The 22,293-nt window shown below is 40.7% G+C and overlaps 1 protein-coding gene across 5 annotated transcripts in view; it reads right to left on the bottom strand.

Annotated features, from left to right (window-relative positions):
* COL14A1 (collagen type XIV alpha 1 chain) overlaps positions 1-22,293 on the bottom strand; it is a gene marked incomplete at both ends in the record, with an annotated part of 185,099 nt that overhangs the window by 16,286 nt on the left and 146,520 nt on the right. For all 5 annotated transcript variants that reach the window (XM_080646647.1, XM_080646648.1, XM_080646649.1 and 2 more), the window contains 3 exons: positions 7,633-7,821; positions 11,263-11,329; positions 12,315-12,350. In XM_080646647.1, coding sequence (XP_080502773.1) covers positions 7,633-7,821; positions 11,263-11,329; positions 12,315-12,350 — 292 coding nt within the window. The remainder of the gene's footprint in view (positions 1-7,632; positions 7,822-11,262; positions 11,330-12,314; positions 12,351-22,293) is intronic.

Here is a 22,293-nt window from a genome sequence, read left to right as displayed (position 1 = left end):
CAAGAAGAAATGAAAAATGACATCGCTGCTGTAAAGAACTCAATAGAAAGCATCAAGAGTAGACTAGAAGAAGCAGAGGACCGCATCAGTGAGCTAGAAGACAAGATGGAAAAAAATACCCAAGAAAAGCAACTTCTAGAAAAAAAAATTAAAAGGCAAGAGGAGAGTCTAAGGGAACTTTGGGACAACACGAAACAAAACAACATCCGCATAATAGGGGTTCCAGAAGGAAAGGAAGCTGAGCAAGGAATAGAAAACCTCTTTGAAGAAATAATGACAGAAAATTTCCCAGATATAGGGAAGAAAAAACACACACAAATCCAAGAAGCTCACAGAGTCCCAAGCAAAATGAACCCCAAAAGACCGACGCCAAGGCACATTATAATTAAATTGGCAAACAACAACGACAAAGTAAGAATCTTAAAAGCAGCAAGAGAGAGACAGAAAGTTACATACAAAGGAACCCCCATCAGACTAGCAACTGATTTCTCAACAGAAACTCATCAGGCCAGAAGGGAATGGAATGAAATATACAAAGTCATGCAAAGGAAGGGGCTGAATCCAAGAATACTGTACCCAGCAAGGCTGTCAATCAAAATTGAAGGTGAAATCAGGAGCTTCACAGACAAAAAAGGACTAAGGGAATTTATTACCACCAAACCAGCAATGCAAGAAATGCTAAAGGGTCTGCTGTAAAAAAAAAAAGAAATAGGAAGTGAAGAAGTAACACAGGGGTAAAGAATAGGAATGGCGACAAATAAGTACCTATCAATAATAACTTTAAATGTAAATGGATTAAATGCCCCAATCAAAAGACATAGGGTAACGGATTGGATAAGAAAACACGACCCATATATCTGCTGTCTACAAGAAACCCACCTCAGAAAAAAAGACGCACACAGACTGAGGGTGAAGGGATGGAAAAAGGTTTTCCAGGCAAATGGAACTGAAAAAAAAGCTGGGGTAGCAATACTTATTTCTGACAAATTAGATCTCAAACTGAAAGACATAACAAGAGATAAGGAAGGCCATTTCATAATACTAAAGGGAGCAATCCAACAAGAAGAAATAACTCTGGTAAACATATATGCACCCAATACAGGAGCACCCAAATACATAAAAAAACTCCTGGAGGATATCAAGGGAGAGATTGACAGCAATACAATCATAGTAGGAGACTTTAATACCCCACTATCACCATTGGACAAATCCTCTAAACAAAACATCAGCAAAGAAACATCAATCCTAAATGACTCACTAGACCAGATGGAATTAATTGACATCTTCAGAACATTTCACCCCAAAGCCACAGAATATACATTCTTCTCAAGTGCACATGGGTCATTTTCAAAGATAGACCATATGTTGGGACACAGGCAAAGTCTCTTCAAATTCAAGAAGATAGAAATCATATCAAGCATCTTCTCAGACCACAGTGGCATAAAACTGGAAATCAACTACAATAAAAACAACCCAAAGAAATCAAACACATGGAGACTAAACAGCATGCTATTAAACCATGACTGGGTTACCAGAGAGATCAAAGAAGAAATAAAAAACATCATGACAACAAATGACAATGAAAACACTACAATCCAAAATCTATGGGACACAGCGAAAGCAGTCTTGAGAGGGAAGTTCATAGCTCTACAAGCCTACTGCAAAAAACAAGAAACAGGGGTAATAAATTACCTAACCCAACAACTCAAAGAGTTAGAAAAAGAGCAACAAGAAAAGCCCAGTGTAAGCAGAAGGAAGGAAATAATAAAGATCAGAGCACAGATAAACGACATAGAGACCAAAGAAACAATACAAAAGATCAACAAAACCAAGAGCTGGTTCTTTGAAAGGATAAACAAGATTGATGAACCTCTAGCCAGGCTCACCAAGAAGCAAAGAGAGAGGACCCAAATAAACAAGATCAGAAATGAAAGAGGTGAAATAACAACAGATCCCGCTGAAATACAAAGGATTGTTAAAAAATACTACGAACAACTCTATTCCAACAAACTGGACAACCTGGAGGAAATGGACATATTCCTAGAAAAATATAACCTTCCAAAACTCAATCAGGAAGAATCTAAACAGCTCAACATGCCAGTAACTATGGAAGAAATTGAAGCAGTCATCAAAGAGCTTCCGGCAAACAAAAGCCCGGGGCCAGACGGCTTCACAGGAGAGTTCTACCAAACATTCAAGGAAGAACTAAAACCTATCCTCCTCAGACTATTCCAAAAAATTCAAGAGGAAGGAACACTTCCAAGCTCCTTCTATGAAGCCAGCATCACCCTAATACCAAAACCAGATAAAGACAACACAATGAAGGAGAATTACAGGCCAATATCCCTCATGAATGTAGATGCCAAAATCCTCAATAAAATTCTAGCAAATCGGATCCAGCAGTACATCAGAAAGATCATACACCATGACCAAGTAGGATTTATCCCAGGAATGCAAGGATGGTTCAATATCCGCAAATCAATAAATGTGATACATCACATAAACAAATTGAGAGATAAAAATCACATAGTCATATCAATTGATGCAGAAAAAGCATTTGACAAAATCCAACACCCTTTCTTGATAAAAACTCTCAACAAGGTGGGAATAGAAGGATCATACCTCAACATAATAAAAGCTATATATGATAAACCCACAGCTAACATCATACTCAATGGGCAAAAACTAAAACCATTTCCCCTAAGAACAGGAACAAGACAGGGATGCCCACTCTCACCACTCCTGTTTGACATAGTACTGGAAGTATTAGCCACTGCAATTAGACAAGAAGAAGAAATAAAAGGCATCCAAATTGGAAAAGAAGAAGTAAAGCTGTCCTTATTTGCAGATGACATGATATTGTACATAAAAAACCCGAAAGACTCCATAAAAAAACTAACAGACTTAATAAATGAATTCGGCAATGTAGCAGGATACAAAATTAATGCCAAGAAATCTATGGCATTTCTATACACCAACAATGAACTTACAGAAAGAGAGACTAAAAAAGCAATCCCATTTTCCATTGCACCAAAAAAATTAAGATACTTAGGAATAAACCTAACCAAGGAGGTAAAAGACCTATATGCGGAAAACTACAGGACCCTGAAAAAAGAGATAGAGGAAGATGTAAACAGATGGAAGAACATACCATGTTCATGGATTGGTAGAATCAACATCATTAAAATGTCCATACTACCCAAAGCAATCTATAGATTCAATGCACTCCCCATTAAAATACCAACGGCGTATTTCACAGACCTAGAAAGAACTCTCCAAAAATTCATCTGGAATAAAAAAAGACCCCGAATAGCCACAGCAATCCTGAGAAAGAAGAATAAAGTAGGAGGGATCTCAATACCAGATTTCAAGCTGTATTACAAAGCCACTGTCCTCAAAACAGCCTGGTACTGGCACAAGAACAGACATATAGATCAATGGAACAGAATAGAGAATCCAGATATCGACCCAAACCAATATGCGCATTTAATATTTGACAAAGGAGGCATGAGCATACAATGGAGTCAAGACAGTCTCTTTAATAAATGGTGTTGGGAAAATTGGACAGATACATGCAAAAAAATGAAACTAGATCACCAACTTACACCATACACAAAAATAAACTCAAAATGGGTACAGGACTTAAATATAAGACGGGAAACCATAAAAATACTAGAGGAATCCACAGGCAGCAAAATCTCAGACATATGCCAAAAGAACTTTTTCAGTGATACTGCCCCTAGGGCAATGGAAGCCAAACAGAAAATAAACAAATGGGACTACATCAAAATAAAAAGCTTTTGCACAGCAAAAGAAACCATCAACAAAACAACAAGAAACCCCACTGTATGGGAGAACATATTTGCAAATGGTATCACTGATAAAGGTTTAATTTCCAACATCTACAGGCAGCTTATACAACTTAATAAAAGGAAGATAAAGGATCCAATAAAAAAATGGGCAACGGACCTAAATAGAATCTTTTCGAAAGAAGACAGAAGGAAGGCCAAGAGACACATGAAAACATGCTCAAAGTCACTAATTATCCAAGAGATGCAAATCAAAACAACAATGCGATACCATCTCACACCTGTCAGAATGGCTATCATCAACAAATCAACAAACGACAAGTGTTGGCGAGGATGCGGAGAAAAAGGAACCCTCGTGCACTGCTGGTGGGAATGCAGACTGGTGCAGCCACTGTGGAGAACAGTATGGAGTTTCCTCAAAAAACTGAAAATGGAACTCCCATTTGACCCAGTAATCCCACTCCTAGGAATATATCCTAAGAAACCAGAAACACCAATCAGAAAGGATATATGCACCCCTATGTTCATAGCAGCACAATTTACAATAGCTAAGATTTGGAAACAGCCTAGGTGCCCATCAGCAGATGACTGGATCAGAAAACTATGGTACATCTACACAATGGAATACTATGCTGCCGTAAAAAAGAAGGAATTACTACCATTTGTAGGCACTTGGATGGAATTAGAGAACATTATGCTAAGTGAAATAAGCCAGTCAATGAAAGAAAAATACCACATGATCTCACTCATTTGGGGATAATGAAAAACATTATAAACTGATGAACAAAAAGATAGTTACAGAGGCAGTAAAGCATCAAACAGACTGTCAAATTACAGTGGTAAGGTTAGGGAGAGGTGGGGGAAATAAGAGATCAACTGAAGGACTTATATGCATGTATATAAGAGTAAGCAACGGATACAAAACATTGGGGGGTGAGGGCATGTATGGGAGTGGGGTGGGGGTGGGGGGCAATGGTAAGATATGTACACATATAATACCTTAATAAAAATTTGAAAAAAATAAAAAATAAAAAAAAAAATAAAATAAAAGACAACAGGGTTTGCCAGATGCTGCACAGTTCTGACTTCTCATCTATGACACACCCACTAAGCAATGAATTCAAAGGTAGTAACAGGGCAGAATGGAGCAAGCACAGATACTCTGGAATCACACAGATCTAGATTCAAATCTGGGTCCCCTATTGCTTAGGTAAGTGACCGTGGACAATTGACAATCAGTTGAGCCTCAGTTTCCTCACCTATAAATGGGGGCAAATACTGATCTCATTAGATTTTTATGAGCATTAATAATGTGCTAAGCAACTGGTAGTTTATCAAATAGTTGCGTGATAAATGCTAGCACCCTTTCTTATCAAAGGCCACGTGATATCTTCCTCTAAATTCAGTTCTCATTTATCATCTCCCAGCTTGTACATTCAGAAACACTTCATATCCTCTATCCAAACCACAATATTGGCAGATACATGTGGTGCCTAAAAGGGAAAGCCACGATTATAGTATTATCTCACACACTGCCAAGCCAAAAGTCTTGCATAAACTCTTTGCTCAGTAAATGTTTGCTGATTTATTGTTCAAAATAAACCAGATATGAATCCCAGCTGTTATGGATATACAACTTAAACATGAAAATCTTTAAATGGATGATTCCTCTTACACATTATTTTTGGGGTTGTTGGCCTATAAAACGCCAACCTTAAACCCCAAACCACACCCTTCAGTTGGTGAACAAATAAAATCACCTTCCCTCATGTTCCAAGGGTATCTCACTTTCTGTGTTATTCTCATCCTCCAGGTATTTGTGAAATTCAGGATTTTGCTTGTCTACTGTACTCTTTAGGAGCATATATATCTACTAGTGGCCCAGTGCATGGATTCATGCACATTCTCTGGAGTGTGTCACCTGAGAACCGCCACTGCCAAGTCACTGCAGCTTGGCAGTAAACCAGATTCGGGGCCGACAGTGCCCCAGCAACAACATAACCCACAGCCAAAGGTGGAATCATGCAGCCCCGCGAGGAATCGGGCTCTCTCCTCTCTGGTTCTGGGGTGCATCACTGCCAAGTCACTGCAACTCAGCAGCTCCTGCATTGAGCATCTGCCCGCTGGTGGTCAGTGCACGTCATATGTACCGGCCGGTCAGCTGGTCGGCTGGTCACTTAGCCTTTTTTATATTTGTAGATGTGTAGGTAAGAAAATTACATCACAGAAATTCCTATTTCAAGGGTTGCCTGGGCCACTGAGAACTCCTGGGTGATTTCCCCTGATCTAAGCATTCAAGGGCTCCTATAGAGCAAGAAACACAGCCTGGCAAGAACAAGGATAGGACTTCCAAAAAGAACACAGACAACTTGAGATTTGCTGAGATTGACTCAGGTACTGGCTCTGAGCTCCCTGAGTCACAGCTGGCCCATCACCAACACCATGAGCTGCTGACAGAGGTGGCCACCCTCCTGGCTGCCAGATCTCTGGTGTCGTATGAGGAAACTATGTCTGTCTCCATATCTGCTGATTCAGTGCCCTTGCATAGGAAAAGCCTTCAGAAAGGAGAATCAGATTTGGGTCTCAGTCAACACAACAATGATCTAGTCTAGTGAGTACCTGCAAAGCAATTCAGACCTGATCCCTGTTCCCAGAAATCCAGTGGTTCACCAATACCTGATGGGTGCTAAAATGGGGGCGGGGGCCCACGGGGGCGACAGTCAGAACATCAGGGATTCAGAGGAGGAAATATTTGTGGTCTGGGGTGATCAAGCCAACTTCACCCATGAGATGGGTGAGGCTGAGCCTTGAACTCAGAGTAAGAGGTACAGAAGACAGAAAACTTCCAAAGGTGGAACAATGGGCACAGAAGTGCAGACGCAGAAATGAACTTGGCCTGTTGGCATGGATCAAGAATGGATGTGAAATAGTATCTTTGTAATCTGCAGTTCACATCCCAGATTTTATAAAAAGAGTATACCCTACCCATCTCACAAAAGCAATATGACTCACAGAGCAGAGAGGCAATTAGCTTTTGCCCAGAACTACATTCTATAAATTGTGTTTTAGAAAATACTTTTATCAGTTGCCTCTCTTCCCATCACTCTGTAGTTCATATCTAGCCCAATTCCCCACATCTCTTTGATCATATTATACAATACTGTTAAGACCTGTAAAGGGTAGAAGAAAGGGCTAAGTAGGAGCTCTATTTTAAAGAAACTTTAGTAGGAAATATAAAACATTGGCCCATTAAATAAGCAAATAAAATACTGCTTAATATTATAGAAAGATAAACCACAAACAGTATTTAATTGGAAGCTCAGAGCTGCCATGTTTTGCATAGGTTTATGTGAACCATCTGACCATTTGCCTCATGACTCCCTTCAGGGCTACCACTGACTGCTGCCCACTATGAGCGCTGCACAAAAGCAGCACCAGACCCAGGAAGCCAGCTCTCTGCTTGCCATGACTTATATGCGATGCCATTTAGGTCCAGAGGGGGCATTATTTTCTGATTCTTCTACCTGGGAGGGGCATCTTTTCTTAATTCCTCCATCTAAAGGGGACATCATCCTCTCATTCACACAAAAGCCTCTTAGAGGTGGGTTGGGGATTCTGATACTGTTTTTTCATACAAGCAGAGGTGGCTCTTGATAAACACTTTGTAGATTACTCAATGTTCTCAACCTTGGGATAAATAGGGAGGTGAAGAATAGATGGGGTAAAATTAATTTAGGTCCATTATTTTGGACTTTAGCGTTGTATAAGCACCACTGTTAGGCTCTGCCTCATTGCACTCAGTCAGGGGAGTGGCCCAGCTTACCTCGTTCTCCTGGGGTTCCTGGTACACCTGCATTTCCTGGGAAGCCTGGGGTCCCTGGGGGTCCTTGTTCACCAGGAGTTCCAGGTGAGCCTGGCCTCCCAGGCTCCCCAGGAGGCCCCTGGATGGTCCGGACTGATGAGGAGTGGCTGGGAATCTGGTTGAGGATGGCTGTGTACCTGGCCATGTGACCTGAGACAGGAAGGACAAAGACAGCTTTCAATCAACTATCACACAAACAGAGGACTGGAGGTGTTACTTGTCAAGGCTCCGAACAATTCTGTCAGAGGCCCATGCAGGGGGAAAGCACACCCCTCTGAAATATTTTGATTTCCAAAGTAAAAAGTTGTACATTTTATTTTGGATGATATTAACAGCTGGATTGTATTCAAGTCGCATCTCATGTATTTGGAATTCCATAGCTCATGTCAGCATCTCAGCAAACATCATTTGAACAGAAGTCATAAATTTTATCTTCACCCCCAGCGTGTGTCTGACCCTTAAATCCTCACCCAGCTGCCCCTTTTCTCCAGCAATTTCCCCCCAAGAGGTCTTTTTCCAGCCCACAAAGTCTGCTCCACCCTCTGGCTCACAAATCCCCAGGCAAGCACTGTTTCAACTCATCTCTTTGTTGCCAAGCGTTTTTTGCAGGAACCTTTACTTGGGTCCCAGCTGCAAAAACTCCCACTAGCTTCATTTTTAAAAACACACAAATCCTGGCTTTCTCTCCTATAGTCGTTTAACTTGGTTATACCTGGAAGGATATCGTTTAATAAGTACAAGTATAGATTAATAAAGTGCTTAATAATCATAATGCCTCAGGGTAGCAAGCACTTTTTCTAGCATCATAAGGAGGCAAGCTTTCCCCACATAAATGAATTTCCTAGATAACTATTTCTTATCCCTTCTCAAACATTCAAACTTAAGAACAGTAACCACTTTTAGAGGGATTACTGCTGAAATATATGCAAGCATTGTTCAGCATAGGACCGTGACTGTAACTAGGATTGGCTTCCTGATGTCTCCGGGGCCATCAGCAGGCACTCCCATGAATGTTGGGTGGGGCCAGACATTTTGGCATCTTACTTGTTCAGTTTCTTCCTTTGACAAGGGGATGTCCTCTATCACTCCTCTAGCTGTCATCACTTTGGCTTCACAGTGTCCCATACAACCTTCCCTAGCATAATTGTTCTGACCAACTCCGGATGAAAAACCAGTTAACTGAGAACGTGAGGATTTATATGCTGACTGATAAATCAAGTTCTGAGGGATAAACTAAGGAGAAACCAGAAGCAGTGTGGAAAGATGGCTGAGGTGTCAGAAATACAGCCTCTGGGTAGGTTGGTTGGGTCTTACTCATACAATCTCTCCCATTTCTTTCTCTCGCCACTGCACGGAGGGGATGGGCAGGGCCTCCTTGTCTCACAGCCCTATTTCAGTGTTCTTGTCTAACCCTGCTGGCTTCCATTTCCTAGAAGTTGTTCACAAGAATCTGAGAATTCCCAAGGGGAAAAAAACTCAATTTTAAACTCTCCTTTTTAGTGCATGTTTTAAACAATCATATATTTATACAAGACTTTTTATTCTACATTGGACTAAGACAACAACTATTGTGAAATCTACATACTCTGGTTAGTGAGTCATATTAGGATTTAACCCTTAGGTTTCCTTAAAATAAATATCTGCTCATTTACATTGAATACTTGAAATGAGAAACCTACAAAATAATCCAAGAGACAGGTTAGCTTTTGATTGAACAGTCAGAATGCATTCATGCCCTAGTTTGGCTCAGTAGATAGAGTGTCAGCCCACAGACTGAAGGGTTCCGGGTTTGATTTTGGTCAAGGTCATGTATCTTGGTTGCAGGCTCGATCCCTGACCCCAGTTGGGGCACGTGTGGTAGGCAACCAATCTATGTGTCTTTCTCACATTGATGTTTCTCTCTCTGTCTCCCTCTCTCTCTTCCACTCTCTCTAAAAATCAATGGAAAAGTATCCTTGGGTGAGGATTAACCAAAAAAGAATACATCCATCTTTTTGAGAGAGTGGAAGGGAGAGGGGGAGACAGAGAGAGAAACATCAATGTGAGAAAGACACATAGATTGGTTGCCTCCCACACGTGCCCCAACTGGGGTCAGGGATCGAGCCTGCAACCAAGATACATGACCTTGACCAAAATCAAACCCGGAACCCTTCAGTCTGTGGGCCGACACTCTATCTACTGAGCCAAACCAGCTAGGGCATGAATGCATTCTGACTATTCAATTTCCCTTTTATAATGCATTGTGTTTTTAAATAACTTATTTTGGCATTAAACTTGAACAGTTTCATTTAACTGGCAAATTCTCTCTCTCACACACATTCAGTTTGGGCAATATAATATAAAGTTAATTCAAGTTAAAATATAGGGAGCATTACTACCATGCCTGAAGATGGTAGCTTTGTACTCACTTGTCCTGAGATTCCTGTCTTAATGAAACCTCTCCGAAGCTCATGCAGACCTTTATCCCATGCCTCCCCCAAGGGGAGATCTGGTTCTATCTGCTACATTTGGAATTTTGGACTCTGCCATTAGGACCTTCTCAGGCACTCCCAGACTTCCGTGGGTTAAATTAAATATAACCTCAAAGCTGTTAAGGCAGCAACACAGGTGATGTCAGCCCTGGAGGTAGAGGACTCTATGGGGTGGAGGGCTTGACAGCATAGGGCTAGAGCTGGCGGCGTTTGAGAGGAATATTTCATCTCTACTTGGCCAGGAACTGCCTGGAACTGAACAAATTATTGGCAAAGAGAAGGGCCCTCCAGTTATATTATTGAGACAAAATATAGTCAGTGGCCAGGATGGAAATGTGCAAAATGGATGAGCTAGTAAGTGAATGAGCAGAAATCAGTAATTGAAATACTGGACTGTTGAAAAGTTCAGGTTTACAGTGAAAAAAAAATGGGACAGGTGTCATACCAAGTGTATCCCAGCATAATTTTTGGCATAAAGCACAAGTATCATATCAAATATCTCATGAAGATTGTCCACATGTGTGTGTGTGTTTAGGCATAAATCTTAAAGAATAAAGGAGAGGACCGTGGTCTAACCAAAAGAAATGGGTAAGAAGGAGCCACTGATTTAAAGCTAGTGAGTGAATAGAAATCAACACTATGAATCCTCGTTTGTGATGAAGGCCTGGGGAGGGGGTAGGAGCGGAATGGAGGGGGTCAATGGGGGAAAAAGGGCCATCTGTAATACTTTCAATAATAATTTTTAAAAATGTGTCATCTTTTTGAAGGTAGCTTCTGATGCCTCAATCTGTCAGCTTATATGTGCTGAGTACTTTAGAAAAAAAATCTATCTATCCATTCGGGGAGATGAGGAAGGAATAAAAGATCTGATCTGTACAGTCATGTTAAATCTACCTGGGCAAGCAGGGAACTCTTGGACAAATGACACAGAGGAATTTGGCGTCTGTACCATCAGTATAGAAATCTGGGATAACCTGCAATGAGCTCTTAGATGGCTTAGTGATGGACATCTGTAAAGCTTACACGTCTGCACGAACACATAGCTTTAGAGGCATTTTCTTTCATCACCACACTCACGGGGATGAGTAACAGGAAGCATCAATAACTACAGAGCACTTACTCTGGATGAGCTGTTCGCACACCTGGCGTGCCACTGCTCTCACCATGGCCTGAGACTGCAGGTCACCCTGGATGAGAAGAGAAGCAAACTCCTGACTCTCAGCCACAAGCCCAGTCACATGGCAAGACTTCCAGGTGGAGACCTGACTCGACCCACTGTTCCCACCTAGGTTCTTTGGCTCCAAGCAACAGGTAGGATTGACCATTATGGTACACGCAGGGAAGGAGTAAGCAATTCGACATTCCTGATGCTGGGTTCCTAGCATCCTTATCAACTTAAAGAGCTCGAGTAAGCATGTCTGGTCCCAGATTCTAAAAAATTTAGTAGTTCTCAAACAAATCCATATGTATATTTAATGCATCATTTACAGCTCTTTGGAGCTTATAAAATTCAGCACTTTCTCAAAAAGTAGCTTACTTAATGCAAATAACTCAGAGGAAAGGTGTTAAACCCATTTTATAGACAAACAGAGTTAAACACATTGCCCAAGGTTACACAGAGGTAACTGGATGAGCCCAAGGTCACAGCTGTTTCTACTATAGCCAACAGCACAATTATATTAGCAGCGCACAATTTCTCAAAGGACAGATAAGATCCCTAAAATAAGCTGATTTATGTTCTTTGATCCTATGCCTACCATTGTCTTTCTGGGTGCCAATATTGGAAAAACATGAGTCCCATTCTATTCCTTGGCATCTGTACAGAGCTTTTACTTTTCTGAAGCATTTTCCCATGCATTATGTAATTTCTTGATCAAATTCACTTTGTGAGTTAGGTGAGTTTAATTCTATTTTTTTTTAAAGAAATGGACCAAAGGTCATTAGCTGGATGGTAGCAGATCTGCTACTAGTAACCAGTTCTCCTGACTTCCAGGTGTTTCCACTTAAAAATGGGTTCATGGTCACATGCGTTGAGGAGGGAGTGAGGGGAGAAGAAATGGTCTAAGAGCAATGAGTGATCCTGATAGGAAATGGTGATCCTTTGTGAAGCATATGCAATGGAAGGTGTGCAGTTAGCTCTGACTGGTAAACAGAGTCAGACAGGACACTTACTCGTTCTCCTCGCTCTCCTTTTGCTCCAGGAACACCCTGTAAAATTTTAAATTGTCCAGTTACTTGTAACACTGCACTTAGCCATGCATTAAAAACGACTTATTTTATTAAGAAATTTTCTTAGCTCCAGTAATTCTGCAGCAAAAACAGACACACAACAACAGGAATAAACAAACAGCAACCCACCAAGCAGAAATAGCTCTTTTAAACATTGGAGGAGTCCAGACTTTTAATGCAGAGACACGGTATGTTGTTGTTTTTTACAAAATATTTTTTCCAATTACAGTTTCCATTCAGTATTATTCTGTATTAATTTCAGAGGTACAGCAAAGGGGCTAGAAAATCATGTACTTTACAAAGTGGTCCCCCAACCACTGCTTCAAGTACCCACCTGGCCCCATACATAGTTGTCACGATATTATTGACTATATTTCCTAGGCTGTAATCTACATCTCTGTGGCTACTTTGCAACTACCAACTTGTATTGCTTAATCCTACTTCACCATTTTCACCCAGCACCCCAAACTCCTTCCCCTCCGACAGCTGTTGGTCTTTTCTCTTTATCTATGAGTTTATTTCTATATCATTTGCTTTTTATTTTGTTCACTAGATTCCACATATAAGTGAAATCATATGGTATTTGTCTCTGACTAGCTTATTTCACTTACAAAATACCCTCGACAAAGTATGCTTTAAAAAAATTTGTAGCCGAAACCGGTTTGGCTCAGTGGATAGAGCGTCGGCCTGCGGACTGAAGGGTCCCGGGTTCGATTCCGGTCAAGGGCATGTACCTTGGTTGCGGGCACATCCCCAGTGGGAGGTGTGCAGGAGGCAGCTGATGGATGTTTCTCTCTCATCCATGTTTCTAGCTCTCTATCCCTCTCCCTTCCTCTCTGTAAAATATCAATAAAATATATTTAAAAAAAAATTTGTAATAGATTTTTATTGATATCAGAGAGGAAGGGAGAGGGGGAGAGAGATAGAAACATTAATGATGAGAGAGAATCATTGATTGGTTGCCTCCTGCACAACCCACATTGGGGATCAAGCCCACAACCCGCATGTGCCCTGACCGGGAATCAAACCGTGACCTCCTGGTTCATAGGTCAATGCTCAACCACTGAGTCACCATGGCCAAGTTCGACAAGTATGTTTTAATAAAAAACTGGGATCATGCAGCAACACTGTTTTGTAACATATCATTTCACTGAATAGGCTGTTCATATCTTTCCACACGAAACACCAGTCTATGAATTGTGCTCAACTGATGCTGCATAATTTATTTCACAAATCTCTGCTAAGGAGCTAAGCTGATTCAATTTCTTAAAGAATGTCTCTGGAAAGAAGGAAAAGATCTTCTCACCTAAGAGTTCAAGTAAGAGATGAGATCTGTAAAATCCCACAGCCTCACTGTGCTTTTCGTCTACAGCAGTGGTCGGCAAACTGCGGCTCGTGAGCCACATGCAGCTCTTTGGCCCCTTGAGTATGGCTCTTCCACAAAATACCACGTGCGGGCGTGCACGTACAGTGTGATTGGAACTTTGTGGCCCATGTGCAGAAGTCGGTTTTCGGCTCTCAAAAGAAATTTCAATCGTTGTACTGTTGATATTTGGCTCTGTTGACTAATGAGTTTGCTGACCACTGGTCTAGAGTAACAGCACACGAATCTACCTCCCTGATAATGGGAGCTCCTATGAACATGAACTCTCAGCTGAATTATTATTTTGTTTTGTGGATTAGCTGCTCTTTGACCCATAAGAAACTACCATAACTGTAAAACTTTTGACTGAAAACCAATGGCTTTTTAAAATGTTTTTGCAATGAAATTACACTTATAATGCAAAACATGTGTCTTCAGAAAGATTTCATCTTTTTGTTTCAATTCTGAGACAGTGTAATAAGAGTAATTCATTGGGCAATATTTTTATAGTCTCTACCCAGAAGATAGTGGCTGATGACATATATAGATAGAATCTGCCACGCTGTCAGATTGCTCCCAGTTGTTACTACAATCGAAACAAGTTGCAAACCAAACTCAGTATCTTCTCCAAAATCTCAATTCATTAACAGTAACCCAAATTCAAAGTTCTAGTTCACCCCATGGTGTGTAGGTAAAATGGCTCTTTGGAAAAAATAAAATGTCCTGACTTGTAGTGTTTGCTGCTATCAGAGGTGTAAATACTTCTACTATTGCTGATTTCAAGCTGCAAATGTACTGTCACTGAAGATGGCGCTGAGAAAAGAGAAACATGTGGTCTATCCTCCCGAGCAGGTACCAGCCAGCTTGAACCACCAATGGTTCTATCTGTTCTCTTTTCCCTTGCTTCTAGCATGTCTATTACACACACATAGTTTGCACTGCAATTCCTCTTAGATTCATCCCCTCTATTCCATCACTCAGGTGCTATCCTTACTATCTCACACCGGGGCAACTACAACTTCCTTTTTAAAAGCAAACAAACATATATTTTTATTTACTTCAGAGAGGAAGGGATAGAGAGAGAGATAGAAATATCAATGATGAAAGAGAATCATTGATCGGCTGCCCCTTGCTCACCTCCTACTAGGGATCGAGCTCGCAAACCGGACATGGGCCTGATGGGAAATCAAACCAAGACCTACTGGTTCAAAGATCAATGCTCAACCACTGAGCCACCAGTCTGCAACTTCCTCTTAACTGACCTCCCTCGCTAACAAAAGATTCCTGGTCCAGTTCATCCTCCACACAAACACTTTTATCTTCCTCAGATGTTACCAGCATACAACTTAGAAAGCGCAGTGACTAGCGATTGATGGCAGCCCTTCCTCTATTCCTAATCACTCATCAATTCTTAGACATTCATTTGACAAAATCAAAGTTCTTGGGTTCAAAGTCTTTTGTTATTTAGCCCTAACCTTCTCATCTCCCACTCTTCAAAATTATAATTTCTCATTCCCCCAGATATGGTCTACTCAGTGTATGAAAACATGTGAAATGTGATAAAAGTATTAAAAAAAAATCTTATAAATTAAGGTTCAACAGTAGAAATATTCTAATGCAGGAATTTAGTTTAAGTATCAATTTTGATGCTTAATTTTTATTGTCGTATGCATTTAACTACAAGTCAATGCATGGATTTCTCTTCTCTCTGCATAGATGGTAAGAGCTCTAAAATGGAGACCATACATAAATTACTTTATATTTCCAAAACCAGTTAGCCTTTTTCTTGCATATAAGAGTCACTCAAACATTTAATTAAGTCCAATGTTAAATTGAAATATTTATTATAAATCTAGGACTGTTTACTTTCTCTGACCTTTTGATTCCTTTTGTTTTGTTAATAAAATGAAAATATATTAGCTAACTTCAACTAGAAGTATAAATCTACCCTTTACTATGTCATAATCAATCTTCCAATATTACAAATGAGAGCAATAATCCAAGAGAACTTTATTACAAAACTAGAGGCCCGATGCACGAAATTCGTGCAAGGGACTCAGCCTTCAGAGCCCCGGCTTTGTCCAGAAGGTCTTCCAGAAGGATGTGCAGAAGGACGTCTGGTCTAATTAGCATATTATGCTTTTAATATTCTAGATATACACACACTCATACACATAATAGTAGAATCATAGTGTTGGGCATATGGGTGTTCACACTAAATTTTTTCAATTTTGTGTAGGTTTGAAAATTTTCATACTAATACTTTGGAAAAAAGGGTGTAAAACATGGGATCTACAAGCCACTTAAACTCTCTGAGTTTCTTTGTAAGATGAGGCCAATAAGTTTAATGGTCTCTGGGGTCCCTTACAGAACTAATATGTCAGTATCTCATAATGCAGTCATTATTTGGAACGAGATAACACCAGGGATAGAAATTAATGAAAAATACCAAAGCTGGGCTTGTAAGATGTATCTTGACGTCTTCAAAGAAGCAGATCCTCACTACTTGTGACCCCTCTCAGCATGTGAGTTCTGTAAGGCAGTCTGTGTAGCTGATGGACTTAGGTAACCCCAGTTCCTAGGACTATGTTTGGGACATACCAAGTGCTCAAAAATGTGTGCTGAATGGATGAATGGCTAATTATCATTTCAAATCTGGATGACAGGCCAATCTATGCTTCATTTTAACTGCCTTGATTGAATATTTAAGACAGAGTAAGGTACTGGGCATTCTAGATTATTAGAAGAGCTGATTCTGTTAAAAAGTATCCAATTTTCATTATTAAAACTTTTTGCAAAAGGGAAGATATACGAGGCACCCCTCCTCACCTCCATTCTTTTGGGAAATAAATGTACTGACTGTGTCTTCTTTTCACATACCTTGGGCTCTACAAATGGGCACATCCCTAAAAAATTATCGGGGTCCTCAAACTACAGCCCACGGGCCACATGCGGCCCACCAAGGACATTTATCTGGCCCGCCGGGTGCCGCTGCCTGTCCTGCTTAGCAGCCGACTTGTCCCGGGCCCGCAGTGTGCATAGGAATTAGTTCATAGTTGTTTTTTTTTTAAACTATAGTCTGGCCCTCCAACGGTCTGAGGGACAGTGAACTGGCCCCCTGTTTAAAAAGTTTGAGGACCCCTGGTTTAGGTAGAGAAAAGAGCTACTTGTGTCACCATAAGTAAATTTTTAATGGAATAAGCTTTTCAAGCATTATGTGCAACACTAAAACATAAATTAGCAAACAAAAATAAGTAAGTATTCCACATTTTTAGTATATTAAGAAACTGTAAGTACTAGTTGTTAATACTTGAGCTGCTTTACCAGGCCCCAAGCACTGTTCTCCATGTATTATTTAACCTTCATTACAGTCCTATAAAATTAATTCATTTAATCCTTATAAGACTCCTCTAAGATAAACTCATTTGTTCTTTATAACAGCCCTATGGCATATTATTTCCATTGTACATAAAGGAAAGTGATGCATCAAGATATTAAATAACTTGCCCAAGGTCACACAATAATAAGATGGAAAAGCTGGGACCAGAACCCAGTCAGCCAGGCTCCTAAATCCATGCACTCTCCAGTACACTGCCTCGAAAGAGAATGCCCAACAAACTTGTTAGCCAATATTTCCTATTCCAGTGAAGATCATATTTTTTCTAATGAAATAACAACTTAAAAATCAACCATACATCCCCCCTACCTAACTCTAGTCATTCAATTATTTTACCTTGAGTGTTTTTATTTCTTTACCAATACACTATTTGACATTTCCATGGCTAGCTATCATTGGTTAAATGGACTAGCTAGCAACTCAGAAACAGAAATTACAGTGCAAACCTAACTGATAAGATAAATGAGGCCTATGAAATGGCTGTGTTTAATCAGGTCTGAAATTCCTCAAACTCAGCCTCACTATGCTTGATAGGAAGTAACTACAGGACACAGCCAGGCAGTCTCAGTGGAAGGTCCATTTAGGGAAATATCTATACGGCAAGAAGTTAGTTTTATTCCAACTTCTCTGACATCTTTCCTTTGATTTTTGAAAAGTAAAACAAAATAAAAATTCCTGAGCAAGTGAAGGCCCATAACTCCACCAAAGTATGCTTTGAGGGAAAACACATCTTCCCTGCAGACACAGGCCAGAAAAAAAGTGGCACATTTTCCTTTCGTTTCAGGAACGCTTGAAATATAAAGAAAAGAAAAATACAGTAGCTACATTCATAAATTCACAGAATTTTAGTGCTGAAGGAAAGAGGAATAATTTCATGGTCCAAGTCCCACATATTAAAGATGTCTGTTCACTAAAATCTAAACATCCTAGCTCAGCTCTCAAGATTCTTCCATGATCTGGCCCCCAATCTATAAGAATCATCTTCTAAAACACCCTTGAACAGCAGCCTAACTGAAACATGAATGCCTTCATTCTTTCTTCTAACAAATACTGGTTTTTTATTTTTTTAAATATATTTTATTGATATTTTACAGAGAGGAAGGGAGAGGGATAGAGCTAGAAACATCGATGAGAGAGAAACATCGATCAGCTGCCTCCTGCACACCTCCCACTGGGGATGTGCCCACAACCAAGGTACATGCCCTTGACCGGAATCGAACCCAGGACCCTTCAGTCTGCAGGCCAATGCTCTATCCACTGAGCCAAACAGGTTTCGGCACAAATACTTTTTAAGTACCCTCTATGATATGAGCTGGAGTCTAGCAATAAAAACATGAATATGATAACATTTCTGCCCTCAAGGACCTATCATGTTAGTGGAGGGATGAACATTGACAAAGTGTCTCAGCCTGAAGAGGTGATGGTGGCCTCACATAAGAAGTGCAGTTTTAAGGAGAGAATAGCCAGGAGAAAGGAGAAAAAAAAACACAGCCCAGACAAATGGAAGAGCATCCCAAGGGCCAAAAAAAAAAAAAAAAAAGGTAAAACAGCATATATTTGGAGAACTTTAAATAATTAGGGATGACAACTTCAAGCAAAGGGATGATGGGAGATAGAGTTGAAGGGGAAAAAAAGGGCCATGCACATCTGGCTACATCATTGGGATCTATCCTCTGGGGACAGGGATCCAGTGAGGATATACAAGCCAGGGAATAACACATAACACATCAGTGTTGTTCTAGCCCAGGGGTGGGCAAACTTTTTGACTCGAGGGCCACAATGGGTTCTTAAACTGGACCGGAGGGCCGGAACAAAAGCATGGATGGAGTGTTTGTGTGAACTAATATAAATTCAAAGTAAAGGAGCGGAGGGGAGAGCAAGAGAACCGGATAGAACAGCCGGATCCGGCCCACCGGCCGTAGTTTGCCCAAGGCTGCTCTAGACAGATCTTCTGGCAGCTGGGAATGGACCAGACCAGGGCTAGAGCTTCTTGGGATGATCTTGGTGAGGAATGAGGAGGGCTTGAAATAAAATTTGCAAAAAAGCAAGAGAAAGAGTTGAAAAATACTGAAATGTACAAAAGACGGGGGGATGCCCTGTGCCTGCTTTCTGTTTTCCTATAATCCCCATCTAGACGATGCCATCTTCCTGTCTCTCTAGGTGCCAGGCACACCGTGTTGTAAGATCCCACTGAAATGCTGCCTCCATCAGGAGCTGCTCCTCACCTCTCAGCTCAGAGGGGCGCCTCCCTCCATCTCTGTCTTTGTTCTCCGCTCTCTCTCAATGCAACTTTCATAGTAACATTCTTGTCTTTTCTTTAAGGTATTTATGACTTTCTGACTTTTATTTATATGTACTTATACAAAAACAAAAAACAAAACAAAACACCATTCTCTCTGGATTGTCCATGAATGCGGAAAAATACTTTGGTTACCTTTTGTAACCCAGAACTCATCTCTCTCATGTGTCTATACATTGTGGCTATATAGTAAATATTTTGAAGTGAATGCATTAGGAAACTGAAATTCTGAGAGGCTAGATACAGTGCTTAGTGGATCACACAGCTGGTCAAAGTTATATCAGGGCAACATCTAGAAAGAAGCCAGGTGTCCTGACATCAAATGAAGTAGCACTGGACCTCCTACCTATGTGGATTTCAAGCTAAACGCATGGCCCCTTCTCTCATGTGCTTATCACCACCTGTTCCCCTGGAAGGAGGCATGGGATTTAGCCTGTGCTTCACCCTCAGGTAGGAGTTACCACCACAGCTGCAGCGCACCATCTGCCTTGGGAATTCAGCACCTGAAGACAGAGCGCCTGCAAGCAAGTGTTCCTGGCACCAGCTGGAGGAAATGTTGCTATTTTCAGTGCGGCAGTCTGTCTTTCTTGGTCTCTTTCCCTCCTGCCTTCCTAGACAGACATCCATGGGAAAACAATCAAGGCCTTTAACACCTTGACACCGAGCCCGCGTTACCCAGCCCGCCAGTCTGGCAGGCAGCAGGCCTCTGGTGGCTCAGGGCCCCAAGCACAGGGAGACGTCTGGGCTGGACAGTTCAGGGTACAACTGGCTTTGAGAGGCTCCCCAATGCCCCCTGTGGCATCCCCACCCAGTGTCTATGAAACCAGACAAAAGGGCTTCTGTCTCTGATAAGAATGCCACATCAAGGGCCCTTTTCTGTTCATTTATAACAATCAAAGATAATATTATTAACAAGTGTTTTATTTACAGCGAAACATTTATTGGTATTTCTGTATGCACCATATTTAGAGGTTGTTCTCGAGTTATAAGATGGCCAGGTGGATAAGCAGGTAGGGATCTTCCTTCCCTAATGTATTCCATGCCTCTCTATCCCCCACACACCCCACTATTCTCTCCCAAGGTCCCAGAAATGCCTCTTCTTTCCCAGCCCATCCCTCTTGGCTCAGGAGCAACCCAACTGGGCTTAAGGAAAACTAGTTCTAGGTAAAGACAGTAAGACTGCAACATGCAAATTGGATCATGCACAAATACATTTGTTCATTGATGAACAAATTAAAGAGGTTTAGGGTTTTTTTCCGGTTTCACTTCAGGATGCCTCAAAAGCCTCTGATGTCCTCAATTCTGCCATGACACTCTCAAAAAGAGATTTAGTGCACGCTGTCCCCGACACCCCTTTAACCAGAGGCTGCTCTCTGCGCCCTGCTGGCTGCTCAGTGAGTATTTTTAAGTGAATGCATTAGGAAACAGGTCCTGAGAGGCTAGATAAACTGTTCCATTGAACAAGATAAACTCTTGTTCCCAGGAGCCCACTCTGGGAAGCAGGCTGGAGCCTCGTAGCAGAGATGATGCTTCGAATCTCTTTTCTGGTGGGGAATAGCCTAGAATCAATTGCATAGATGAATTTGCAGTGAAAAGACAGTGGAGACAGGACTATGTGCATGGTGTGTGTGTGTGTGTGTGTGTGTGTGTGTGTGTGTGCGCGCGCGTGCGCGCCAGTGTATGTTTCCATGTAGCATAACCATACTTGGTAATATCATTTGGGATAAAAAAAGATGTGTGAAGGTAAAGCAATCAAAATTTTTTCTGTGACCCATTGTCAGCTTGATTTGAAAAGAGATCTAAAATGTTCTGGCATTAATTTGAAAGAAAATTGTGCACCCCTATGTTCATTGCAACTTTATGTACAATGCCAAGCTATGAAAGCAACCTAAGTGCCCATCAACAGACAACTGGATAAAGAAAATGTGGTACATATATACAATAGAATATTACTCGGGCATAAAAACAATGAAATCTTACCATTTATGACAACATGGATGGACCTAGAGGGTATTATGTTAAGTGAAACAAATCAGTAAATGAAGGATCAATACCATATGATTTCACTTTATATGTGGAATCTAAAGAACAAACTAAGTGAACAAATAAAACAGAAACAGACTCATAGATATAGAGAATGGACTGGTGGTTGCCAGATGGGAGGGGAATTGGGGGATGGGGTGAAAAGGTAAAGGGGTTAAGAAGTACAAATTGATAGTTACAAATAGTCATGGGGATGTAAAATACAACATAGGGGATATAGTCAGTAATATTGTAACAAATATGTATAGTGCCAGGCGGGTACTGGAAATATTGAGGGATCAAATATTTAAAGTATATGATTATCTAACTACCCAAAACTAATATAAAATATTGAATGTCAACTGTAATTGAGAAATAAAAGTATTTTGAATGACAATGTATTTGGAACAAGTATATGGCTTTGTGAAGTTACTGCTAAGGAGGGCATTTATTTGGGTGTGCAATTTAGGATGTGTTTACTAAAATCTGGAGGCATTTTTAATACTCAGATCTTGTGTGTGTTTGTGTACCTGATAATGTATCATGTAAATTATAGCTTAAAATATGACTCGATATAAAATAATTTTATTGAAACAAAAATAAAGAGTAAAGTGACTGGATAGCTAGGAAGAGAGAAGTGTCTTTCTAAGTGAGAGCCACTGCTGTCTTGTTCATTGTGGTGGGCAGAAAAGCCCTGCACCCCCGCCAAAAAAAAAAGTGTTCATACCCTAATCCCAGAACCTGTGAATATATTACCTTATGTGACAAAAGGGACTTTGCAAATGTGACTTTGTTAAGGATCTTGAGGTTATAGAAGGAGATTATCTAGGGCTATCTGGGT

The sequence above is a fragment of the Plecotus auritus genome (genome assembly GCF_963455305.1).
Source record: "Plecotus auritus genome assembly, chromosome: 11".
In the NCBI taxonomy this organism is placed as follows: domain Eukaryota; kingdom Metazoa; phylum Chordata; class Mammalia; order Chiroptera; family Vespertilionidae; genus Plecotus; species Plecotus auritus.
This window is presented reverse-complemented; position numbering and strand designations above follow the sequence as displayed.